This window comes from Oryx dammah, unplaced genomic scaffold (assembly GCF_014754425.2).
Source record: "Oryx dammah isolate SB20612 unplaced genomic scaffold, SCBI_Odam_1.1 HiC_scaffold_17, whole genome shotgun sequence".
Lineage (NCBI taxonomy): Eukaryota > Metazoa > Chordata > Mammalia > Artiodactyla > Bovidae > Oryx > Oryx dammah.
This window is the reverse complement of record NW_024070201.1, coordinates 511,413-537,775: the sequence shown is the minus strand read 5'-3', so window position 1 is coordinate 537,775 and position 26,363 is coordinate 511,413. Positions and strand designations below refer to the sequence as shown.

The window sequence follows — 26,363 nt, the reverse complement described above, 5'->3', positions numbered from 1 at the left end:
CAAGGACAGCAGTGTGGAGCTATTGCACTTTTCCTGGGACAAGAAAGAGCTGCTCAGGCGGTAAAGTCCAACCAAACTCTGTTCCTGATTATTCAAGTCAAAGAACGCCCCCCCCCCCACCCCCAACCCCACCTTTTAAATTACACTTAATTGATTTATTTACTTTCTTTAGACTGGTAAAATTTAAATCTTTTAAACTAAATGTTATTTAAAATTCAACAGTTTCTATTCAGATGTTGCTTTTAATCATGTTTTTGGGAAAGAAAAAGTGTAAGGCAATACGTAAAAACTGAGCAAAACTAAGAAATGTTTTGTTTCCTGGTTGAAATTTGTAATTCAAATTTCTTTGTGATGAGAGAAAGATGCATCTGTTAAGTTTGGCATTTCTCAACCATCCAACGTTAGCTGACAGCCATGCACAGAAACCCATGGCCACCAGGTCCAAATCCTGTGAAAACAGACTCTGGAAACAGACACACAGATGAGATGTCAGGAAACGTATGGCTCTAACAGCCACTAAACTCCCTCAGAATTTACAACAGTCAAGTTATTAGAAAAGATAACTTTATAATCTGAAAAAGCAATATGCTTTTGTAGGTATGTTCCCATTTCAGGACATTTAAATGGAAATGTTAAGAGTTCTTAGTTTTTTGTTTCTAAAAAAGCATCGGAATTGTAAAGGTGTGAAATTTTGTAAGAAACTATTATATGCAAAATTAGAGTAACATTTCAAGTCCATAAGGTTCTTTTTGCGCATGAGCTCCCAGTTCTTTGCAAGACCATCTGCTCAGCAGGGAATGTGGCTCCTGCAGGGCCCTAGGTCTGGGCAGTGGGTGCAGCAGCCCGAGGGGTCTCGGTCTTGGGGTCCCAGGGCCGCTCCGGGCTCCAGCTGTGGTCCCTCCGGCGCTCCCGCTCACGGGCCTTGTCACGGTCACGGTCCCTGCTACGGGACCTCTCCCGGTCTCGCCTGCGGTCGCGGTCCCGGCAAATGAATAAAAAAAATATTGATTGAAAGCACCAGAATGCAACTAAGGTATCGATAGAGGTTCACCAAGACTGAATTCAAGGTAGCCGTCTTCCTGAAAAGCTATTTGCCTTTATTATCTTTAGCTTGTAGAGCCTGATCAGAGAATAAGATCTGGAATTTGTCTTGTTTCCACTGAGCTGGTGCAGTGGATATTGAAGTTTATGGATAACACAGGAATTAAGAGGAGAGGATGGCAGATAAATGGAAGGATCAAAGTTGATTTGGGTCTTCTGTATACAATCACTCAAAAGGCATTTACCAATTCCTGAGTTGGACATGCCCAGAGTAAAAGGTTAAAAACAACAAAGTAAAACCGCTACTAAGAAAGAAAAGCGAATTATGACATTACCAGCTTGAATAAGTCATAGAATACTATCGTCAATGCTATGACACATAATAAAGAATCAGGCAATTCCAGCCATTATCTGAATATTCACACAGTGCTAAAAGTCACATCACAGGTGCATATCAAACTGGAATCAGAGAAAACTTCCCAAAGGAAACAATGCTTCAGCTTTTTTTTTTTTTATGAGAAAATTAAAAAAAAAAAAAAAAAGGAAGAAAATTCCATGAAAAGGAGCACCATTTATAAAGTCACAAATATGTAATACCTATGACTCTCTTAAGGTAATTTATATAATCAATGTGAGTAGACTAAACTATAAATAGAAGATCCCTGTCTTGAATTGTCTCAGACCTCAAGATACATCTTAGGAATTTAGGTGGATATTTCCCTTTTCCTGACCAATAAACACTACAGCAGTCTAATTTTGTGTCTTCAGCCCCCCTCCCACTTAATTTTCAAATTTATGTATGCAACATCTCTAGTTTTTAACATCCAGTTGATTGGTAATCTAGTATTTATAAAACTAGCTTTTAAATTTTTCACAAAAAACATAAGCAGTCCCTATCATGGTCAAAAAAAGAGTTCAAAATGCAGTAATTGGATGCAATCTCAAAAACGACAGAATGATCTCTGTTCATCTCCAAGGCAAATCATTCAATATCATGGTAATCCAAGTCTATGCCCCAACCAGTAACACTGAAGAAGCTGAAGTTGATGGTTCTATGAAGACCTACAAGACCTTTTAGAACTAACACCCAAAAAAGATGTCCTTTTCATTATAGGGACTGGAATGCAAAAGTAGGAAGTCAAGAAACACCTGGAGTAACAGGCAAATTTGGCCTAGGAATGCAGAATGAAGCAGGGCAAAGACTAATACAGTTTTGCCAAGAAAATGCACTGGTCATAGCAAACACCCTTTTCCTACAACACAAGAGGACTCTACACATGGACATCACCAGATGGTCAACACTGAAATCAGATTGATTATATTCTTTGCAGCCAAAGATGAAGAAGCTCATTACAGTCAACAAAAACAAGACCAGAAGCTGACCGTGGCTCAGATCATGAACTCCTTACTACCAAATTCAGACTTAAATTGAAGAAAGTAGGGAAAACCGCTAGACCATTCAGGTATGACCTAAATCAAATCCCTTATGATTATAAATGGAAGTGAGAAATAGATTTAAGGGCCTAGATCTGATAGATAGAGTGCCTGATGAACTATGGAATGAGGTTCGTGACATTGTACAGGAGACAGGGATCAAGACCATCCCCATGGAATGCAAAAAAGCAAAATGGCTGTCTGGGGAGGCCTTACAAATAGCCGTGAAAAGAAGAGAAGTGAAAAGCAAAGGAGAAAAGGAAAGATATAAGCATCTGAATACAGTGTTTCAGAGAATAGCAAGAAGAGATAAGAAAGTCTCCTTCAGCAATCAATGAAAAGAAATAGTGGAAAACAACAGAATGGGAAAGATTAGAGATCTCTTCAAGAAAATTAGAGATACCAAGGGAACATTTCATGCAAAGATGGGCTCGATAAAGGACAGAAATGGTATGGACTTTACAGAAGCAGAAGATATTAAGAAGAGGTGGCAAGAATACACAGAAGAATTGTACAAAAAAGATCTTCACGACCTGGATAATGATGGTGTGAACACTCATCTACAGCGAGACATCCTGGAATGTGAAGTCAAGTGGGCCTTAGAAAGTATCACTATGAACAAAGCTAGTGGAGGTGATGGAAATATAGTTGAGTTATTTCAAACCCTGAAAGATGATGCCGTGAAAGTGCTGCACTCAATATGTCAGGAAACTTGGAAAACTTAGCAGTGGACGCAGGACTGGAAAAGGTCAGTTTTCATTTCAATCCCAAAGAAAGGCAATGCCAAAGAATGCTCAAACTACCACACAATTGCACTAATCTCACATGCTAGTAAAGTAATGCTCAAAATTCTCCAAGCCAGCCTTCAGCAACACGTGAACCGTGAACATCCTGATGTTCAAGCTGGTTTTAGAAAAAGCAAAGGAACCAGAGATCAGATTGCCAACATCCACTGGATCATGGAAAAAGCAAGAGAATTTCAGAAAAAAATATCTATTTCTGTTTTATTGACTATGCCAAAGCCTTTGACTGTGTGGATCACAAGAAACTGTGGAAAATTCTGAAAGAGATGGGAATACCAGACCACCTGATCTGCCTCTTCAGAAATCTGGTTGCAAGTCAGGAAGCAACAGTTAGAACTGGACATGGAACAACAGACTGGTTCTAAATAGGAAAAGGAGTACGTCAAGGCTGTATATTGTCACCGTGCTTATTTAACTTATATGCAGAGTGCATCATGAGAAATGCTGGGCTGGAAGAAACACAAGCTGGAATCAAGATGGCCGTCAGAAATATCAATAACCTCAGATATGCAGATGACACCACCCTTATGGCAGAAAGTGAAGAGGAACTAAAAAGCCTCTTGATGAAAGTGAAAGAGGAGAGTGAAAAAGTTGGCTTAAAGCTCAACGTTCAGAAAACGAAGATCATGGCATCCAGTCCCATCACTCCATGGGAAATAGATGGGGAAACAGTGGAAACAGTGTCAGACTTTATCTTCTTGGGCTCCCAAATCACTGCAGATGGTGACTGCAGCCATGAAAATAAAAGACACTTACTCCTTGGAAGAAAAGTTATGACCAACCTAGATAGAATATTCAAAAGCAGAGACATTACTTTGCTGACTAAAGTCCGTCTAGTCAAGGCTATGGTTTTTCCAGTAGTCATGTATGGATCTGAGAGTTGGACTGTGAAGAAGGCTGAGCACCGAAGAATTGATGCCTTTGAAACTGTGGTGTTGGAGAAGACTCTTGAGATTCCCTTAGACTGCAAGGAGATCCAACCTGTCCATTCTGAAGGAGATCAGCCCTGGGATTTCTTTGGAAGGAATGGTGCTAAAGCTGAAACTCCAGTACTTTGGCCTACCTCATGGGAAGTGTTGACTCATTGGAAAATACTTTGATGTTGGGAGGGATTGTGGGCAGGAGGAGAAGGGGATGACCGAGGATGAAATGACTGGATGTCATCACTGACTCGATGAACGTGAGTCTGAGTGAACTCCGGAAGTTGGTAATGGACAGGATGGCCTGGCGTGCCACGATTCATGAGGTAGCAAAGAGTCGGACACTACTGAGAGACTGAACTGAACTGATACAATATTTAAAGAGGCATTCCCTATTTTTCTCATTAAATACTATCAGTTTCTGTGCTATTTTCCTGACAAAAAATTGCAGTCCTCTCCACTTGATACCCTCATAAAAGTTTATTAATTCCTGTTGACTCTACTTTCAAAATAACACTAATTTTTCATTCCCTTCTTAATTTCTTCCTGTTCTACTGCAGTACCCTCCTACCAAGTTTTTTTTTTGTGTGTTTATTCTCCAAAACTTGGTTCTCCTAAAGCAGCTCAAATTGTCTTTTTCAGTTTTATTCTTATGACATCACTCTATTGTTCAAAACTGCTACAGTATATTCCAATCATGCACTCCACTTATAGTCTGCTGCTGCTGCTAAGTCACTTCAGTCATTTCCGACTCTGTGTGACCCGATAGACGGCAGCCCATAAGGGTCCCCCATTCCTGGGATTCTCCAGGCAAGAACACTAGAGTGGGTTGCCATTTCCTTCTTCAATGCATGGAAGTGAAAACTGAAAGGGAAGTCACTCAGTCATGCCCAGCTCTTAGCGACCCCATGGACTGCAGCCTACCAGGCTCCTCCATCCATGGGATTTTTCAGGCAAGAGTACTGGAGTGGCGTGCCATTACCTTCTCCAACTTATAGTCTAATATATCATATTTAATATCAACAATAACAAGAAATGCAATTGCCATTTTATAATTGAGGAACCTAACACTCAGAACATATCATTCATTTCCCCAAAATCATACATTTCTAAATGATATATCTAGAATTGAATTTGTTTGTTTGACTTCAAAGTAATGTAATTTCTTACTTAAAGAAAGTCATACAACTGTGAGCCTGGTTCTCATTATTTTCTTTTAGTCTTGCCTTGCGGAGGTTTGTTCAGAATCTAAGGATGATTTGAAGTTATTCATAAACACTTGAAATTATTTTTCATCCAGTTTGATGACAGAGGCCAAATGCTGCCTTATTACTTGAGTTTATTTCATTTGGCAGTCTGTCCTTTTTCTCCACCAAGTCTTCTGATTATTCAGAAGTTCATTTTTATAAAAAAAATATAAATTATTTGAAAGGAGTTCCATGTCACACAGAAAAAAAAATATAATTTATCACATCAGGAAATGTATCAAAATGACCAGCAAATCTACCATATTCATAGAAACATAGATAGACATCAACTAGCCATTTTCTAGGGAAGTTTTTCACAAGTTATTTCCTACTAACATCAAAATGAAAAATAGCATTTGAATGTTTAGCTCTTCTCACACTCATGTTAACATGGACAGACTAATTGATTTCAGACTTCAAAAGATTTTGCTGTGATTTTTTTTGTCATGTTTTAAATGTAAGAAATGACCTCCTGAAAAATATATTACAGTTACTGAGTGAATAGCAGCTTCTGTTTGTTAAGGGTGAGATTAGGGAATATTTCACCACTTCCAGGTGACTTTATCATGGAGTCTTGGATTGTAATCTGTCCAAGACTGATTCTTGCTTTAATTAATAAACTGGAATTTTCCACAAAGTTTTTAAAGAACATCTATAGGCAAATATATTATTAGACCAAATTGCATTTTCAATATCATAGTGATGCAACATAATGATGGAAAAATAGCTTTAGAATCATTATGAGACTACTGCCAATCAAGAGTAAAGTCAACCCAATCTTTTTGTCCCAGTGAACTTATTTGTTATATATTTCCCACACCTGACATAGGAAGATTATCCATTTTTTAATTTACTACTCAATATTATCAGCTTGGCAATAAGTAGTTCATGATCTGAGCCACAGTCAGCTCCTGGTCTTGCTTTTGTTGACTGTACAGAGCAAAAAAATAATAAAAATAAAACTCTTAAATTTTAAATTTAAATTAAATTTTATTTTTAAAAATTCTTAAATAGAAGAAAGTAGGGAAAATCATAGGATCATTCAGGTATGAACTAAATTAAATCCCTTATGATTATACAGTGGAAGTGACAAATAGATTCAAAAGATTAGATAAACAGAATGCATGAAGAATTATAGACTGAGGTTGTGACATTGTATAGGAGTCAGTGATCAATATCACCCCTAAGAAAAAGAAATGGAAAAAAAGTCAAAATGGTTGTCTAAGGAGGCCTTACAAATAACTGAAAAAACAAGAGAAGCTAAAGGCAAAGGAGAAAAGAAAAGATATACCTATTTGAATGCAGAGTTCCAAAGGAGAGATAAGAAAGCCTTCCTCAGTGAGGAATGCAAAGAAATAGAGGAAAATAATAGAATCGGAAAGACTAGAGATCTCTTCAAGAAAATTAGAGATACCAAGGGAATATTTCATGCAAAGATGGACACAATAAAGGACAGAAATGTTATGGACCAAACAGAGGCAAATGATATTAAAAAGAGGTGGCAAGAATACACAGAAGAGCTATACACAAACTATCTTCATGACCCAGATAACCGTGATGGTGTGATCACTCACCTAGAGCCAGACATCCTGGAATGAGAAGTCAAGTAGGCCTTAGGAAGCATCGCTATGAACAAAGCTAGAGGTGATGGAATTCTGTGTGAGCTATTTCAAGTCTAAAAAGATGACTCTGTTAAAGTGCTTCACTCATATGCCAGCTATTTGGACAACTCAGCAGTCGCCACAGGACTGGAAAATGTCCATTTTAATTCCAACCCCAAAGAAAGGCAATGCCAAAGAATGTTCAAACTGTCACTCAATTGCACTAATCTCACAACCTAGCAAAGTCATGCTCAAAATTCTTCAGGCCAGGCTTCAACAGTATGTGAACTGAGAACTTCCAGATGTTCAAACTAGATTTAAGAAAGGAAGAGGAAAAAGAGATCAAATTGCCAACATGTGTTGAATCATCAAAAAAGCAAGAGAGTTCCAGAAAAAAACATCTACTTCTGCTTTATGGACCATGCCAAAGCTTTTGACTGTGTGGATCACAACAAACTATGGAAAATTCTTAACAGATGGGAATACCAGACCACCTTATGGGTCTCCTGAGAAATCTGTATGCAGGTCAAGAAGCAACAGTTGGAATTGGACATGTAACAATGGACTGGGTCAAACTGCAAAATGAGTGAGTCAAGGCTGTATATTGTCACCTTGCTTATTTAACTTAAATGCAGAGTACATCATGCGAAATGCTGGGCTGGATGAAACAGAAGCTGGAATTACGATTGCTGGGAGAAATATCAATAACGTCAGATATGCAAATGACACCACCCTTATGGTAGAAAGGGAAGAGGAACTAAAAAGCCTCTGGATGAAAGAGAAAGAGGAAATTGAAAAAGTTGGCTTAAAGCTCAACATTCAGAATACTAAGATCATGGCAGCTGGTCCTATCACTTCATGGGAAATAGATGGGGAAACAGTGGAAACAGTGTCAAACTTTATTTTTGGGGCTCCAAAATCACTGCAGATGGTGATTGCAGCCATGAAATTAAAAGACACTTGCTGCTTGGAAGAAAAACTATGACAAACCTAGACAACATATTTAAAAGCAAAGACATAACTTTGCAGACAAAGGTCCATCTAGTTAAAGCTATGGTTTTTCCAGTGGTCATGTATAGATGTGAGAGTTGGACTATGAAGAAAGCTGAGTGCAGAATAATTGATGCTTTTGAACTGCAGTGTTGGAAAAGACTCTTGAGAGTCTCTTGGACTGCATGGAGACCCAACCAGTTCATCCTAAAGGAAATGAGTCCTGAATATTCATTGGAAAGACTGATACTGAAGCTCCAATACTTCAGCCACCTGATATGAAGAACTGACTCTTTTGAAATGGCCCTGATGCTGGGAAATATTGAAGGCAGGAGGACAAGGGGACAACAGAGGATGCGATGGTTCAATGGCATTACTAACTTGATGGACATGAATTTGAGTGAGTTTCGGGATATGGTGATGGGCAAGGAAGGCTGGATTGCTACAGTCCATGGAATGGCAATGAGTTGGACATGACTGAATGACTGAACTGAACTTATTCTCAGCTTAAAATTTTGTTAGAGATATAAAATTATATCAGAAAACACAACTGAATGTGTTAACATTTTAGAGATAACAGTTAATTATTTATCCAATTATTAATTTTTAAAAGGCTAGGACACCTGTGTTATGCCAGGAATTGTACGTTGAGTGACAGCCCAGCAATTTCTAAAATTGTTTGGAAAGTCATGCAAAATTTTTCTCCTGCATGGATGTTGTTTATTTATGATTTAGACAATAAAGAAAGAGACAGTTTAATAAAGTAGTTTTATTGTTTTCATTATGTATAAGTTAAGATATAAGATAGTGTGACGGGAAATAAGAGGGAAATTCTACTATATATAATGTAACCAGAGATGATTTTTCTTAAAAGGATATGTTTAAGATGAGATTGAAAGAATAGAAAATGAATACCATCAGAATCACTGTTACAGAAATGATACCAATGGACAAAGCAGAATAGATTCAGAGACTCAGAGAACAAACTTATGGTTGTCAGCAGAGAACAATGTGGGAGAGATAGTTAGGAAGACTGAGATCTATGTGTTCAAACCACTTCATTTAAAGTGGATAACCAACAAGTTCCCACTGTACAGTACGGGAAGCTCTGTTCGGTGTTATATGGCAGCCTGAATGGGAAGGGAGTTTGGGGAGAGTGGATACGTGTATCTGTGACTGGGTCCTTTTGCTGTCCACCTGAAATTATCACAACATTGTTAATGACTGTGCCTTCATTTTCAGTCACTTCCATTACGTCCAGTTCTTCGAGAATCATGGACTATAGTCCACCAGGCTCCTCTGTCCAGGGCATTATCCAGGCAAGAATACCAGAGTGGGTGCCATGTCTTCAAGGAGTCTTCCCAACCTAGGAATTGAACCCTTGTCTCTTGAGTCTCTTGAATTGCAGGTGGATTCTTTACTACTGAGCCACTGGTGACACTCATTAATTGGATATACTCCAATATAAAATAAAAAGTTTTTAAATAAAGAAGCACAATTACAGAAAGTAAAATTAAATTTAAAAAGTGAGATAATAAAATCATCTCACTTTCAGAGTTGACAGGAGTTATACTTAGAAAAAAAATTTCACAAGAATTTTTATGGCAATACTGTGTTAAGAAAGGCTTGTGAGAGTGTGCCCTCTTTGTCCATATTTTAATGGGGAAGTTTTCAATCTTTCAAAATGTATGGCTAAAACCACTACAATATTGTAAAATAATTAGCCTCCAATTAAAATAAATAAATTAAAAAAATTAAAAAAACAAAGTTGAGTATGTTGTTAGCTGTGATCTGTAATTATATGGAATTTATTATGTGAATATATTGACATAATATATATAATATAATCATATATATATAATATAGACATAATATATTCTTACTACATCTTCCTTCTATCTTCAAGTTATTGAGATTTTTATGAAATGGAGTTGAATTTCTATACCATCATGAACAACCCAGGAGAAATAAAGAAAATAATTCCACCTACAACCACATCATAAAGAATAAAATAGTTAAGAAAAAACATAACCAAAGAGACAAAAATCTTGTAAACTGAAAACTACAAAATTTACTTAGAGATGTTATGGAACACACACATATATGGAAAGACATTTATGAACTGGGTTATTTAATAGTATTAAAATGTTAATATGACCATAAGTGACCTACAGGTTCAGTGCAGTAGTTATCAAAACCAAAAACAAAAAAAAAAAAATGTTTTTGGGAGAAATAGAAAAATTCATATGGAATCTCGAGGACTCCAAAATTTTGCCAAGACAAACTTGAAAAGGAGAAAGTGGTTGGTCTAATACTTCCTGATTCTACAACATTACACAAAACAATGGTTGTCACAGCAACAGTTTTTGGAATAAAGACAGACAAAAAATTAATGTAATTAAGAGAGTCTAGAAATAAACCTTTTATATGTGTTTAGATAATTTTCAAGAAGGGTGCCAACAGCATTTAATGGGGAAAGGATATTACACTGAGTGTAAAAAAGCAATCAAAAAAAAATTGATTCCACTTTACATGAGGCACTTAAAGTAGTCAATTCAGACAGAAAGTAGAATGGTGATTGCCTGGGGCTCACTGAGTGGAAATAGGAAATTTTATTTAATGGCTGTGGAATTTCAGTTTGGGAAGCTGGAAATGTTCTGCAGATAGACAGTGGTATTTTTTGCATAACAGGGTGAATTAATGTCATTTTAAATTAAAAATTTTGTAGGAAAAGGATAAGGTCCACAGACCTTATTTTGCTAACTACTCTCTTAAATAGTCCAACTTTTCATAGAAAATCAAAATTAAGAAAAAAAGTCTTTATATTTACCCACATATTTGCCATTACCAATGTATGCTTTGTGAGCTAAGAGTAATTTTTACATATTTAACAATAATAAGACATAAGTAAAAACTAATACCTATTATGTGCAACAGATCTCACATGACCAGCAATGTTTAAAACATTTGCTGTCCACCCCCAGTAAAATATCACCTGTTTAGCATTGTGACATTTATACCATTTGGAAAAGCAAATGTATGAAAATAATAGGACAAAGTCCAACAGCGGGAAGAGGAAATAATGTCACAATATTTTTCTACTATCCTCTTAAGTAATACAATTGTGAAAAGTTAATTATATGTCAGTAATAGCTAATGATAAAGTAATCATTTAAAGAGATGAACAGTTAATAAGTCAATAAAGATACAATGGACTGAAAAAAATAACCCCTAATTCCAGAAGACAGGAGTGAAGAGGAAAAAGGAAACAAAGATCAGATAGGACAAATAAAAATGATAAGTAAGGTGGTAGAACTAAACCTTAAAATATTAATAAATCACATTAAATATATAAATGGTCATGATATCCTATTAAATGTCAGATAAGTCATTTGCATAAAAAGCAAGATGCAAATATACATGGTATACAGTAAGCTCCTTTCAAGCATAGAGACATAAATGGATCAAAGTCAAATAATGAGAAAAATATGTAGTATTATGCTAATATAAAGAAAGTTACAGTGGCTATAATAATATGAGATGAAATAAATTTGAAGCAAAGAATAATGCCATCAATAACGTGGGTTATTTCTAATTATAAAGAAATATAATAATAGCCCTAAATATTTATATTCCTATTACCAAAGAATATAGATATTTTTATTTTAATTAATGGAATTGAAAGGAGAAACGGGCAGATTCTCAACTACAGTGAAAAATTTTATACTTATAAACAAAAGTAAATAAATAAGGATTGAGAAGTCTTGAACAACAATATAAACAAATTTTATCTAATAAATAGTTTTAGAACCTTTTACTCAGTAATAGCAAAATATTCATTCCTCTTAATTGCACATAGAACTTTTACCAGGATAGACTGTATCATGATTATATGCATATCTCAGCAAATCAAAAAGCATTCAGATCTTGCAAAGTATACTGTATAACAAACATGAAATTAAAATAGAAAACTATAAGGGAAGGAATCTGGAAAATTTCCAAACAAAATTGTTGGGGGCCAGTGTGAGGAACTCCGCCCATGGCAAAGGTCATGAGGAAGGAGGCTTGGCATACGCAAAGGCATGATCAAGCCTCAGGAAACCCCCTGTTCCCGAGCATCTACCCCAAAACCAGAGTCTGTTTTATGCTCTCGCCTACACCTCTGACTTTATGGGGGGCTCTTCCCCATAACCGTTTCTCTCGGAGAAGGAGTAAACGTGCAGCTCCAAGGCAATTAAAATTCTTGGGCGTGACAAGAGTGTTTCGGCTTAAGGACTTCTCTGAAGGTTATCTAGTCCGCCTGTATAGGTTCGTCTGGCCACATGTGATTGTTTACAGCCTCCCAATCTGAGAGGCACAAGATGTTTTAGACTTACAAAAGGCAAATTCTTTTGGGGAGTTAGAAATTATCAGTATAGTGGGTTGGTTAGGAATTATATCTGTGAAGGGTTTTTCATTTGTTGTGTCAATGATTGCTGCTAATTCCCTGCTCTGGGTGGGACAAGGATGTCTCAGGTCAAATCTCTCTGCTGACAGACTAGCTTGTGTGACAGGATTATCCATACTCCTGCCACTAAACAGCACAGAGAGTTTTGGAGTATTTTGAGAGTCTTAATTAGCATAGGGCTTTTTCTTCTTCTTGAGTCAATAATTGCCACCAGGCCTCCATATCCTTAGGCACCTGGGAATATATTCAATGTATTTGGAATATAGAAACGAAATATAGTAGTTTTTAAGGTTAGCAATACTAGACGTTTTGAGTTAATGAATTTTCTCTTTTGTAATAGATCACTGTGCTTTGTTATAAATCACTGTGTCTTTGTTATGTAAAAATGTAACTTTATCGCTATCTTAAGACTAAATAGATCTTAAGCGGAGCATTGGTGAAAGGATTTTCATTTGTCAGGCTGATGTTTGCTGCTAAATCTCCATATTCCCTGCCATTATAATGAATATAACTAACATATAGGAGAAATAGGTATTAACCTTTAAGATTAATCCTGTTAACCTTGGGTTAAATAAATTCCTTTCTTGATTGTAACTCACTACACCCTCACCCTATAGGAATGCAACTTTATCTGGAGGGTGGTGCCTAGTTTAAGAAAAAACACCCTTGGAAGAAATGAGGTTTTTGGTTATCAGAAAGAAAGGATCATAGAATGTCAGCAGGTCTCACTCATGGCCAGAAGATGATGTAATATCCCTAAGACCCCCGCGTGACTCTGTAGTCATCCCTATGTGTAACAAAAGGTATATAAGCAAACCCCAAAATAAAGAAATCGGATCAGTTTCCGGAAAGACTGATTCCACCATGTCGCTTCTTTCTTGCTCCCGTTTCTCTGGCTGAAATTCAGCCTCTTTTCTCCACTAATTCTCCTACTACACTATCCGTTTCTAATCTCTCTCTATATCTGTAATTAAATATGTATTTTTCCAAAGACGCCGACACCGTCCCCCTGCCTTTGAATCACCCTGGATCCACTGGGGCTGGACCCCGGCACAAAGTAAACCAACATCTGTAAAAAAAAAATTAATTAATTGAAAATTTAGTTACATATATTGACCACAAATTTAAAAATAAATTTAAGAACTAAAGTAGTAGGAGCTTTCCTGGTGGCTCAGTGGTAAATAATCTGCCTTCAATGCAGGAGACTCAGGAAACATGAGTTCAATTTCTGGGTTGGGAAAATCCCCTGGAGGAGGGCATGACAACCCCCTCCAGTATTCTTCTCTGGAGAATCCCATGGACAGAAAAGTCTGGTGGGCAACTGTCCACAGGGCGGCAAAGAGTCAGACTAGACTGAAGAGACTTGGCATGAACACACACCACTTTTGAAGAGCTTGGAGAAAATACCTGAGAGTCTGGAGAAAAGTAGAGTACTCTGCATGCCCCCTACACACAATACCACCTAAGGAATTGTTTGTTCTTCCTACCCCCTGCTGTAGCAGGAACCCCAATAAAGTCTTGCCTGAATTTCTTGTCTGGTCTCTAATCAATTTCTATTGTTTAAAGAGGTCAAGCATGGAAGGCAATGGCACCCCATTCCAGTACTCTTGCCTGGAAATTCCCATGGATGGAGGAGCCTAGTGGGCTGCAGTCCATAGAGTCACTAAGAGTTGGACACGACTCAGTGACTTCACTTTCAGTTTTCACTTTCATGCATTGGAGAAGGAAATGGCAACCCACTCCAGTGTTCTTGCCTTGAGAATCTCAGGGACAGTGGAGCCTGGTGGGCTGCCATCTATGGGGTCGCACAGAGTTGGACATGACTGAAGCGACTTAGCAGCAGCAGCAGCAGCAGCAGCAAAGAGGTAAGAACCCTGTGTGGAAACAAGGACACCAACACAGAACCCTCTGGGACCTGAAACCACTCAAACAACACAAGTTCTGGGGCCCCTGGCCCCACAGCCCAGGACCCTGGGACTTGGCTCCACCACCAGCGGGCTAGCCCTAGACCCATCAATATTTCCTGGTCTCACCCACCAGTGGGCAAGCATCAGCCCCAGGACCCACTGGGCCAAAGCCCCACCTATCAGACCGTGGCCCTGATGCCAGCCCAGTCAAACCTAGCCCACTCACCAGCAGGCCAGCACCACCCAGGACACCCTGGCCTGACCATTCTACCAACCAGCAAAATGACACCAGCTCCAGAACACCTTGTTTGAGGACTAGGCATAAAGATATAAATTATGTGTATGATATTAAAAAGTGTTGTTTCTTTATTAGACAATTATTTCATAAAAATCAGCATAGAAAGGATCAACAATTGAATGAATAGATAAAAGAGATTAACAGACAATTCTAGGGAAAAAATATACAATTATATCAAACAAGTGAAAAGATGTCCAAACACAATTATATCAAAAGGATTTGTGGTAAATTATAAAACCAAATTTAAAATAAATTTAATCTGATTATCATATGCCGTCAGTATTTACCAGGACTGACTTTCAGAATGTGGACAAAAATATTCTCACATACTGTGGACAGGAGTGTAGTTGTTTTTACAACTTCAAAGATGGCAATAGCTATGACCATCGATATTTTAAATGCATGTATTACCTGAGCATTGATTCAAACACAACACATATATCAACAATTTCACTTCTAGGAGCTCATAATTGCAAACATTCATAAATATACATTTATTGCAAAATTACTTTTCATATAAAAAGTTTAGGAACAACATGAAAAAGAATGGAAGCATTAACTTCAGCATGTCTCTACAAAGGAGTATGATGTAGTATGAGAAAAATTAAGGATTGGCTCTAAATGAACTGCTAGGAAACTACTTCATAGATGTTACTAAAAAGGCAACAGGTAACTGTGTGTTCCCTACACATAAAAAAAATACATATATTTAAATACAATTTTTTAACATAGATTATTACCAGATGGATATCAAGAAATAGAGTGCTCCTGCAGAAGTGGACTAGAAAATATACTGAGAGATAAATAGGAAATGTGTTCTACATTTTTCCCATTTTGTATGATTTGCATTTTTAGTATTTATTATTATCTATTTCACTTCAATTGCTTAAAAAATTTAGGGTTATATGAAAAGTTTTGTGTATAATGAAACTAAAATTTTATAAAGAACACAGCATATAGCATTAAATATTTTAAATAACATAATAAACAGAATAAGGTAAAAGACACAAATCTAACTAAAAATGAATAATGTCTGGAAAAACTAAAAAAAGAAAAAAATGCATAAATTGATTAAAAATCAGTGTAACTATATAAAATTTTCTTCACTAATCTGTTACATGATATTGGCTCCTTCAATATAAGCCTTACATCTTTCTAAGTAGTGATAGCAAAATATTACAAACCTTACATTCTACCATGGAAAACAACTACCCATGTTATTAACAGCACAGTTGCATAGTTGTATTATAATTTTTTATATTATAATTATAAATAAAGAAAAATAAATCAGCATTGGAAGGAGAAAGCTACTGAATTCCACAGAAGTGGTCTCTGATGTCAAATGACCCCCTTCATGGTGGATGATGTATTTTTTTTTTTTTACCATAAAATACCATGTTCCTTCTCCAAAGCTTATTCATGGCATTTGTCATCTCTGAGTTTCACAGAGTGTAGATTAATCATGGATTCAGCATGGGGGTTATGACTGTATAAAATACACTTAAAGATTTGTCAGTAGGGAAGGTCTTAGCAGGTCTCCCATACATGAAAAATGCAGGGACAGAGAAGCAGACAACCACAGTGATGTGGCAACCACAGGTCTGGAGGGCTTTCCACCTCCCTTCCTGACTCAGGTTCTTCAGAGAGTGCAGGATGATTCCATAGGAGACTAGTAAGAGCAGAAACATGATAGAGCAGATCAGTCCTCCATTGGCCACAACTAAGATGCCAATGACATAGGTGTCAGTACAGACGAGTTTCAATAAGGTGTACATGTCACACATAAAGTGATCAATGACATTGGGGTTACAGAAAGGGAGCCTATAAATAGTGCCAAGTTGAATAATGGAGTGCAGAAAACCTCCAACCCAGGACACCACCAGCAGCACAACACACACCCTCTGCCTCATGATCACCAAATAATGTAAGGGCTTGGAGATGGCCACATAGTGGTCATAGGCCATCACCAGCAAAAGGAAGACGTCTGATCCACCAAAAAAAATGCTGTGAAAAGAGCTGAGTCATACAGGATTGGAAGAATATGGTACGTTCCCCAATGAACAAGCTTGAAATCAGTTTGAGAGAAATAGATGAGGAATAAATGACATCCATAAACGGTAAGCTGGCAAGAAAAAGGTACGTCGGTGAATTCAGGGTCTTACTAAACGTTTCAGTCTCCACAATAAGCATGTTGTCCAACACAGTCAAAATGTACAAGAACAAGAACATAACAAAAAGGACTTTCTGCTCCTTTGGATTCTGTGTGAGGCTCAGGAGGACTAAGTGAGTCACATTGCTTCTTGGTTCCATTTCCTTGGTTCCATCTATTGTTTATAGGTGCTGACTTCAGTTATGAGCAACAGTTTACCTATAAATCAAATCAAAAAGTTAAAAACACCTTTACATGATAATAAGCTTAATGTATTTTATTCATTCAGTGTGTTAAAACTTACATTAGGATTACAAAATCAGATAAGAATGTTTCACTATTCTCAGTGATTAGATGTATAATGAGGGGTCAGACCATACCAACCAATTTTATAAGTGCCACTATAAACATATTCATATGGATAATGGTTCACATTTCCAGAATATCTAAATCAACTCAGGATCTGGGAAGGTCTCTCAAAGAAAACAATACTTCAGCTGAATTTTCTAGGAAAAGTGAGACAATAAGAGTAGATAAATAGGGAATTCCTTGAAAAGATGAACCAGGTATAAAATCATAAAAGTGAAATATTTAAGTAAAGAATCACTGAAGGTAACTTACACATTCAAAGTCGGAAGAACATATTTAGGAATAAATATGTGTAGAACTGGACATGGAACAACAGACTGGTTCCAAAAAGAAAGAGTACATCAAGGCTGTATATTGTCACCCTGCTTATTTAACTTATATACAGAGTATATCACAAGAAACGCTGGGCTGGAAGAAGCACAAGCTGGAATCAAGATTGCCGGGAGAAATATCAATAACCTCAGATATACAGATGACACCACCCTTATGGCAGAAAGTGAAGAGGAACTAAAGAGCCTCTTGATGAAAGTGAATGAGGAGAGGGAAAAAGTTGGCTTAAAGATCACCTTTCAGAAAATGAAGATCATGGCATCTGGTCCCATCACTTCATGGCAAATAGATGGGGAAACAGTGGAAACAGTGTCAGACTTTATTTTTTGGGGGCTCCAAAATCACTGCAGATGGTGATTGCAGCCATGAACTTAAACGACGCTTACTCCTTGGAAGGGAAGTTATGACCAACCTAGATAGCATATTAAAAAACAGAGACATTACTTTGCCATCAAAGGTCGGTCTAGTCAAGGCTATGGTGTTTCCAGTGGTCATGTATGGATGCAAAAGTTGGACTGTGAAGAAAGCTGAATGCTGAAGAATTGATGCTTTTGAAGTATGGTGTTGGAGAAGACTCTTGAGAGTCCCTTGGACTGCAAGGATGTCCAACCAATCCATTTTAAAGGAGATCAGTCCTGGGTGTTCATTAGAAGGACTGACGCTAAAGCTGAATCTCCAATACTTCGGCCACCTCATGCAAAGAGTTGACTCATTGGAAAAGACCCTGATGCTGGGAGGGATAGGGGGTGGGGGGAGAAGGGGACTACAGAGAATGACATGGCTGGATGGCATCAAGTGAACTCCATTAGTTGATGATGGACAGGGAGGCCTGGCGTGCTGCAATTCATGGGGTCACAAAGAGTCTTACACGACTGAATAACTGAACTGAACTGAACTGAACTGAACTGATGTGTATGCAACTATCTAATTGACATATCCAAACAGATATCAATTTAATATTTATTAAAATAAAATTTAATATTTATTAAATTTATTGAATAAATATATTTTCAATATTCCACAATTAACCTATTCCTTCCTAAATGTTCTTCATCTCATTATGTGGTACAGAATAGTTTAATAAAAGGACATATTAGCATTGTAAAAATATCTATCATCTTCATGCCAAATTATATGTTAGATGCTATCTCTGTGCTTGGACTTCTCAGATGGCTCAGTGGTAAAGAATCTTCCTCTAAGCAGGAGACAGGGGTTTAACTCCTGGGTTGGGAAGATCCACTGGAGAAGGAGAAGGTCACCCACCACAATATTCTTGCCTGGGAAATCTGATACACAGAGGAGTCTGATGGACTACAGTCCATGGGGTGGCAAAGCTTTGGATATGACTTAGGGATAAACAAATCTCCATGCTTACATTGATGTGTATATCTCCATATGTATATGTATAAGCTTTGGATATGACTTAGGGATAAACAAATCTCCATGCTTACACTGATGTATATATCCATATGTATATGTATAAGTGTATGTATTCTGTGCACTTATAAAACCACATTTATTGTATAAAATTTAGTCTTCACAGTAAAAAATACTGGTAACTTCATTTTTTAAAAGAGACAGGCTATTGTAAAGTAATTAACCTCCAATTAAAATAAATAAATTTATATTTAAAAATAAAATAAAATATTTTGTTACTTTAATTAAAAAAATAAACAGGCTTATTATATTTAATTTTCTCAAAATCTTACATTTTTTATTGAGAGAAATTGAATTTTAACTAGTTCACTTCAAAAATCTTGTGATTCCAGAAAAAAGTTTTCAACTTCTCAATTCTTATAAATCCAGTTTGCAATTTCCTACATAGTAAATTAATTTATACAATTGAAAAATCTGGCATCTACTATTAACTGTTATAAATTTACCTTTCAGATTCCTGTTCACAATCAGCAAGGAGCCTTTTCAACTATCTCATAAAGACGTAGAAATGTCTTCAATCCAGTGTGACCACCAAGGACAAAAATCGGCATTATTCCTAAAAATATATTTGATTTCACATGACTATGTCAGCCCATTTTCTTCACAGAATCTTCTAAATATTTCAGAAAATTGTTGTTACTCACGTTGTAGAAATATTTTAAAAGAATTCCCCCCAAATTCTATATTACAAACAGGAATAATACTTTTCCAAGTTTAAGGTAATTAAAACAGCAGACAAATCTATGTCATTAAGTTAACAACTTTTTTGAAAAGGAAATTGCTCTAGTAACTAAACAGTTTTCCTGTAACTTCAATAAAGAAAATATACTACACAGCTTTTTCCCCTACCTTTTTCTATTGTGTTAGTATAGCAAAATAAATGTACTGATATTTTAAGAGCTCATTATTGAAATAGTTATTGCAACTCCTAAAAATGGTATAATAGTTTTAAAGAGGATAGCATCATCTCCCTGACAGAGGCAAAGATTATGGGATCTTATACTTTCTAATCAGATAAACTAAGTCATGAATTTGGAGTGTGTCCAAGACTGACTCTTGCTTAATTATACTCCCTGTGATGTTCCACCAAATCTTAACAGATCATTTCTGTGTAAAGATACTGTTAGACCAATGAAATAATTGGGGTCAGGAAGATGTAACAAGGAGAAAAACATAGCTTCAGAACCATTATGGAACTTTTGCCATTAAAGAATCATAAAATATTAGCCCTGTCATTTTGCTGCAAGATAAATGAATTTATCACTTATTTCCCCAGTTATCCATAGGAAGATTTTCTTTCTTTTTATCTAATACTTAATGTTTTCTGCCTGTAAGTGTGGGGTTGGAGATGATAAAATTGTATCTCCAGTTTAGTAGCAATAACTTTATTTATCCAATCTACTTTTTAATATATTGAATAAATTTATCCAATAAATGTATTAGTTGCAATAAAGTTATTAATGAACTAATAAATACTTTGAATCTGCCTGCAATGCAAAAGACCTGGGTTCGATCCCTGGGTCAGGAAGACTCCCTAGAGAAGAGACTGGCTACTCACTCTAGTATTATTGCCTGGAGAATTCAATGGACAGATAAGTCTGGTGGGTTCCAGTCCACAGGACTCAAAAAGACATGACTGAGTGACTAAGCATTCAGTTACATGCAAAGTAAGACAAGCAAGTTTTTAGTTAAGGCAAGGATCCACCTCATAAATAAATACTTTATTTATTAGTTATTATTAATTAATAACAAATAAATAATTAGTTATTAATAAACAAATAAAGTTATTAGTTGCAATAACTCTATTTATCCAATCCATTTTTATCGAGGGCCTACTTTGTGGCAGGCTCTATACTGTGAGCCAGAGAATAAAGCATCAGTAAAGGGAAAAAAAATAGGATAAAAGTGCTGCTGCATTCACCTTGTATATAATACAGCCAGTCATTTAAAAATTGAACAACTTCCCAGGTGGTGCTAGTGGTAAAATTCCCACCTACCAATGAAGGATTCTTGAGACCTGCCTGGATTCAATCCCCAGGTAAGGAAGATCCCCTGGAGAAGGAAATGGCAACCAACTCCAGTAATCTTGCCTGGAGAATCCGATGGCTAGAGGAGCCTGACGGGCTACATTTAGAGGGTCACAAACAGTCGGACACGACTGAAGTGACTTTGCACACACACAATAAGGTAATAATAATCTGTGATCCACGCTAATAAAAAAATAAGCACAGGGAACTGTGATGGAAAATAAGAGGGAGAGTATACAGTGAACAATAATAAAAGGTCTTTATAAAGAGTAACAATATTCTAGCTGAGATACAACAGATGAAAAGCAACTACAATGAGAACAGTGTTACATGTCCTAAGCTCCAATGTTGGAAATAACTTAGAGAGTTGAAGATGCTGAAATATCATCGTGCCTGAAGTGAAGTAGGAAAAGGAGAGGGCTTAAAAAACTGAGGTTGAAGAGGTAGACAAGACAAGAACCCTGAAGAGCAGCACAGATCTTGGTTAGGAATTTGGATTTTGCTTATGTTTCTTTAAAATTACAGTGTGCTTCTCTAGTGGCTCAGACAGAAAAGAATCTGCCTGCAATGCAAAAGACCTGGGTTTGATCCCTGGGTCAGGAAGACTCCCTAGAGAAGAGACTGGCTACTCACTCTAGTATTATTGCCTGGAGAATTCATTGGACAGATAAGTCTGGTGGGTTCCAGTCCACAGGACTCAAAAAGACATGACTGAGTGACTAAGCATTCACTTACATGCAAAGTAAGACAAGCAAGTTTTTAGTTAAGGAAAGGATCCACCTCATAAATATCTGAAAAATTAAGGTGGCAAAGCCTTTTGAGAAGTGCTACCAAATCCTATGCTACAGTACGATAATGCCAGGATATAAATATAAAGAACTATTCTATCCATCTGTGCTTCTGAAGTGAAAATGAAAGTGTTAGTCATTAAGTGGTGTCTGACTCTTTGTAACCCCATGGACTGGAGCCCACCAGGCTTCTCTGTCCATGGGATTCTCCAGGCAAGAATACTGGAGTAGGTGGCCATTGCCTTCTCCAGGGGATATTGCCCACCTATGGATCAAACCTGCTTCTCTTATATCTCTTGCATTGGCAGGTGGGTTCTTTACCACTAGTGCCACCTGGGAAGCCCAAACACAGTTACTAAAATGGACATGAGTTTGAGCAAGCTCCAGGAAATGGTAAAGGACAAGGAAGCCTCCCATGCTGCAGTCCCTGGGGGTTGCAAAGAGTCAGACTCAAGTGAGCGACTGAACAACAACAACAAAGCAGGAATTCAGTAGGAGAAAAACAATAACAACAACAACAACAGGCATTTTATGAATAACTCTATAGACGTCAATTTTTTTTTTTTACTCTAGATTACTGTGGTCTTCTGTTTCTGCTTTTCTTTCTGCCTTTAAGGCAAAGACATAAACTCTTGAATTTTTCTAGGAATGAGCAACTGTCTATGAGATAATGAAACCCATGTTATGAGACTACATCTTCAACTGTAGTGAACACTGGGAGTGTGTGATTACCCAAAATTCTTTTCAGTGAAACATGCATAAGTTGTTAGTTTCGAAAGTGTAAACCCAGTTTCTCTACCTAAAATCCGAAGAGCTACATTCCCCTGTCCTCCTGCAAACTGGATGAAAATATTTGATTAGAATCTGACAAACAGGAGCATTTTTGCAAGACTTTGGGTGAATATTTGTTACCTGAGACTAAGCAATTCTGAGAGTCATATTGATTCTGGGGTCAAGAAAGTGGTGGCACCTTTGCAGTTTAGCCAGTAATAGCATGTTGGCATCAATAAGATGGCATCTCCCTATGCATCCCTGTCCTGTCCAGGTGTGCTTCTGAGAGTTATTAATTTTAACTCAGATTAGAATCTATGGTCCAAGTCCTTCCAGAGATCTTTAAGCCATTTATTTGCATATACTAAAAGTATATTTTTACAAGTACAAGTATACTTGTTTTGTTTTAGCTGTTAAGTCATGTCCAACTCTTTTGCAACCCCATGGACTGTAACACACCGGCCTCCTCTGTCCATGAGATTTTCCAGGCAAGAACACTGGAGTGGGTTTCCATTTCCTTCTTCTCAGGGGATTTTCCAGACTCAGGGATCTGCACTGGCAGGCAGATTCTTTACCACTGAGCCACTTGTGTTAATCACTCAGTCATGTCCAACTCTTTGCAACCCCATGGACTGTAGCCTGCCAAGCTCCTCTGTCCATGGGATTCTCCAGGCAAGAATACTGCAGTGAGTTGTCATTTCCTTCTCCAGGGGAACTTCCCAAAGATTGAGTCCAGGTCTCCACATTTCAGGCAGATTCTTTACCATCTGAGCCACCAGGAAAGCACTGAACCACCTAGGAAGCCTATATATATATACCTATATATATATGCTGGTGCTGGAGAAGACTCTTGAGAGTCTCTTGGACTGTGAGGCGATCAAACCAGTCAATCCTAAAGAAAATCAACCTTGAACTTTCATTGGAAGGACTGATGCTAAAGCTGAAGCTCCAATACTTTGGCCACCTGATGCAAGGAGCCAATTCTTTGGCAAAGAGCCAACCCCTTGGAAAAGACCCTGATGCTGGGAAACATTCAGGACAGGAGGAGAAGGGGACAACAGAGGATGAGACAGTTAAATTGTATCACAGACTCAATGGACATGAGTTTCAGCAAACTCCAGAAGATAGTGAAGAAGAGAGAAGCCTGGCATGCTACAGTCCACAAGGTTGCAAAAGTTAGACCCAACTTAGGGACCAAACAAAAACAATAAAGTTAAGATTATAATAACTGTGAATTTTAATACAAATAATATAGCAAAAATAAATGGTAAATTTTATCTTTTGCAGGAAGAGGAAAAAAAAATAGAGACTCAGAAAAGATGAGCCAGAATATTAGAAAGTTGTGAAAAGAGAAACTGGGAAATGAATATTCTAGGATTCCTTTTTCCCCAAATGCTTTATTTTGTTTTGAAATTTCATGGGCCGTGATCAACTGCATTTTAACAAGAAATCAAACTTGTTCTGACAGTATTCCTACATTTGACCAACAAATAGGTGATAAATACATCCAAAATCAATATTTTTGTAATGATGAATTACTATTATGGCTCTCTTCAGATTTCTGAATGCCAGCATCAGTATTCCCCTGACAAACAGTGTTTTCTTGGTCCTAAAAAACAGAAATTATCTTTAACACTTCACAAATTTTTAAATATATAGTTCATTTATTTTACTGTAGAGCTCAGGAAATTCTGCTCAGTGTTATGTGGCAATCTGGATGGGAGGGGAGTTTGGGAGAGAATGGATACATGTATATGCATGGCTGAGTCCCTTTGCTGTTCAATGCTGTTAATTAGCTATACTCCGATATAAAATAAAAAGTTTAAAAATATATTTATTTATTTGACTGCACGAGGTATTAGTTGTGGCATGTGGGGTCTTTAGTTGCAGCATGGGAACCCTTAGTTGCTATATGTGGGATTTAGCTTCCTGACCAGGAATTGAACCTGGCACCTTGCATTGGGAGTGCAAGTCTTAGCCACTGGATCATCAGGGAAATCCAACTTTTTATTCTACACCTTCAGAAATGCAAAGGTAAACCGTGTTGTGAAGAAATTCTGAATCAAATGATGATTTCAGAGGGGAAATTATGAAAGCAGCACAAAATAACATTATTTCTTATATGATAAACAGTTAAAATTATTCTCTGTTTTCATTACTTACCCTCTAAAGTCATCTTTTGACTCAGAACTTCACAGCAATTTTTAATTCTATATTTCTGAGGATGTAAGATAAAGAATATAAAGAAAAATAAGCACAGTATAAAATATAGACATTGATAGAAAAGGTCATAATCTGCGGTAGATACAAAAATATGCAGGGCACGAAATATAAAATAACCAGAGAGATGTGAGAGACTCAGACGGAGAGGGTGTTGCACTTACCATTCAAGCTGTGATATTTCAAATTGTTTAGGATCACAACATAGGAGTCCATCAAAAGGAATTATGTTTAACAGGCAGATAAACTGTTCAGTTCAGTTCAGTTGCTAAATTGTGTCCGACTCTTTGCAACCCCATGAATTGCAGCATGACAGGCCTCCCTGTCCATCACCAACTCCCGGAGTTCACTCAGATTCACGTTCATCGAGTCAGGGATGCCATCCAGCCATCTCATCCTCTGTCGTTCCCTTCTCCTCCAGCCCCCAATCCCTCACAACATCAAAGTCTTTTCCAATGAGAACTCTTCGCGTGAGATGGCCAAAGTACTGTAGCTTCAACTTCAGCATCATTCAGTCCAAAGAAATCCCAGGGCTGATCTCATTCAGAATGGACTGGTTGGATCTCCTTGCAGTCCAAGGATCTCTCAAGAGTCTTCTCCAACACCACACTTCAAAAACATCAATTCTTCGGCATTCAGCTTTCTTCACAGTCCAACACTCACATCCATACATGACCACAGGAAAAACCATGGCCTTGACTAGATGGATTTTAGTCGGCAAAGTAATGTCTCTGCTTTTGAATATGCTGTCTAGGTTGGTCATAACTTTTCTTCCAAGGAGTAAGTGTCTTTTAATTCCATGGCTGCAGTCACCATCTGCAGTGATTTTGGAGCCCAAGAAGATAAAAAGTCTGACACTGTTTCCACTGCTTCCCCATCTATTTCCCATGGAGTAATGGGACTGGATACCATAATCTTCGTTTTCTGAATGTTGAGCTTTAAGTCAACATTTTCACTCTCCTCTTTCACTTTCCTCAAGTGGCTTTTTAGTTCCTCTTCACTTCCTGCCATAAGGGTGAGGTGATTCATATTTCTCTCGGCAATCTTGATTCTAGCTTGTATTTCTTCCAGTCCAGCGTTTCTCATGATGTATTCTGCATATAAGTTAAATAAGCAGGGTGACAATATACAGCCTTGACGTACTCCTTTTCCTATTTGGAACCAGTCTGTTGTTCCATGTCCATTTCTAACTGTTGCTTCCTGACCTGCATACAGATTTCTCAAGAGGCAGGTCAGGTGGTTTGGTATTCCCATCTCTCTCAGATTTTTCCACAGTTTATTGTGATCCACACAGTCAGAGGTTTTGGCATAGTCAACAAAGCAGAAATAGATGTTTTTCTGGAACTGCCTTGCTTTTCCCATGATCCAGTGGATGTTGGCAATTTGATCTTTGGTTCCTCTGCCTTTTCTAAAACCAGCTTGATCATCAAAATGTTCATGGTTCATGTATTGCTGAAGCCTGGCTAGGAGAATTTTGAGCATTACTTTACTAGCATGTGAGATGAGTGCAATTGTGTGGTAGTTTGAGCATTCTTTGGCATTGCCTTTCTTTGGGATTGGAATGAAAACTGACTTTTTCCAGTT

At 37.3% G+C, this 26,363-nt stretch overlaps 1 protein-coding gene across 1 annotated transcript; it reads right to left on the bottom strand.

Annotated features, from left to right (window-relative positions):
- Positions 1-16,148: 16,148 nt before the first annotated feature.
- On the bottom strand, positions 16,149-16,807 carry LOC120876068 (olfactory receptor 4A47-like). The gene has a single exon (XM_040257774.1). It carries the CDS (start codon positions 16,650-16,652, stop codon positions 16,149-16,151), a length of 504 nt encoding a protein of 167 aa, XP_040113708.1. The 5' UTR covers positions 16,653-16,807.
- Positions 16,808-26,363: the final 9,556 nt, after the last annotated feature.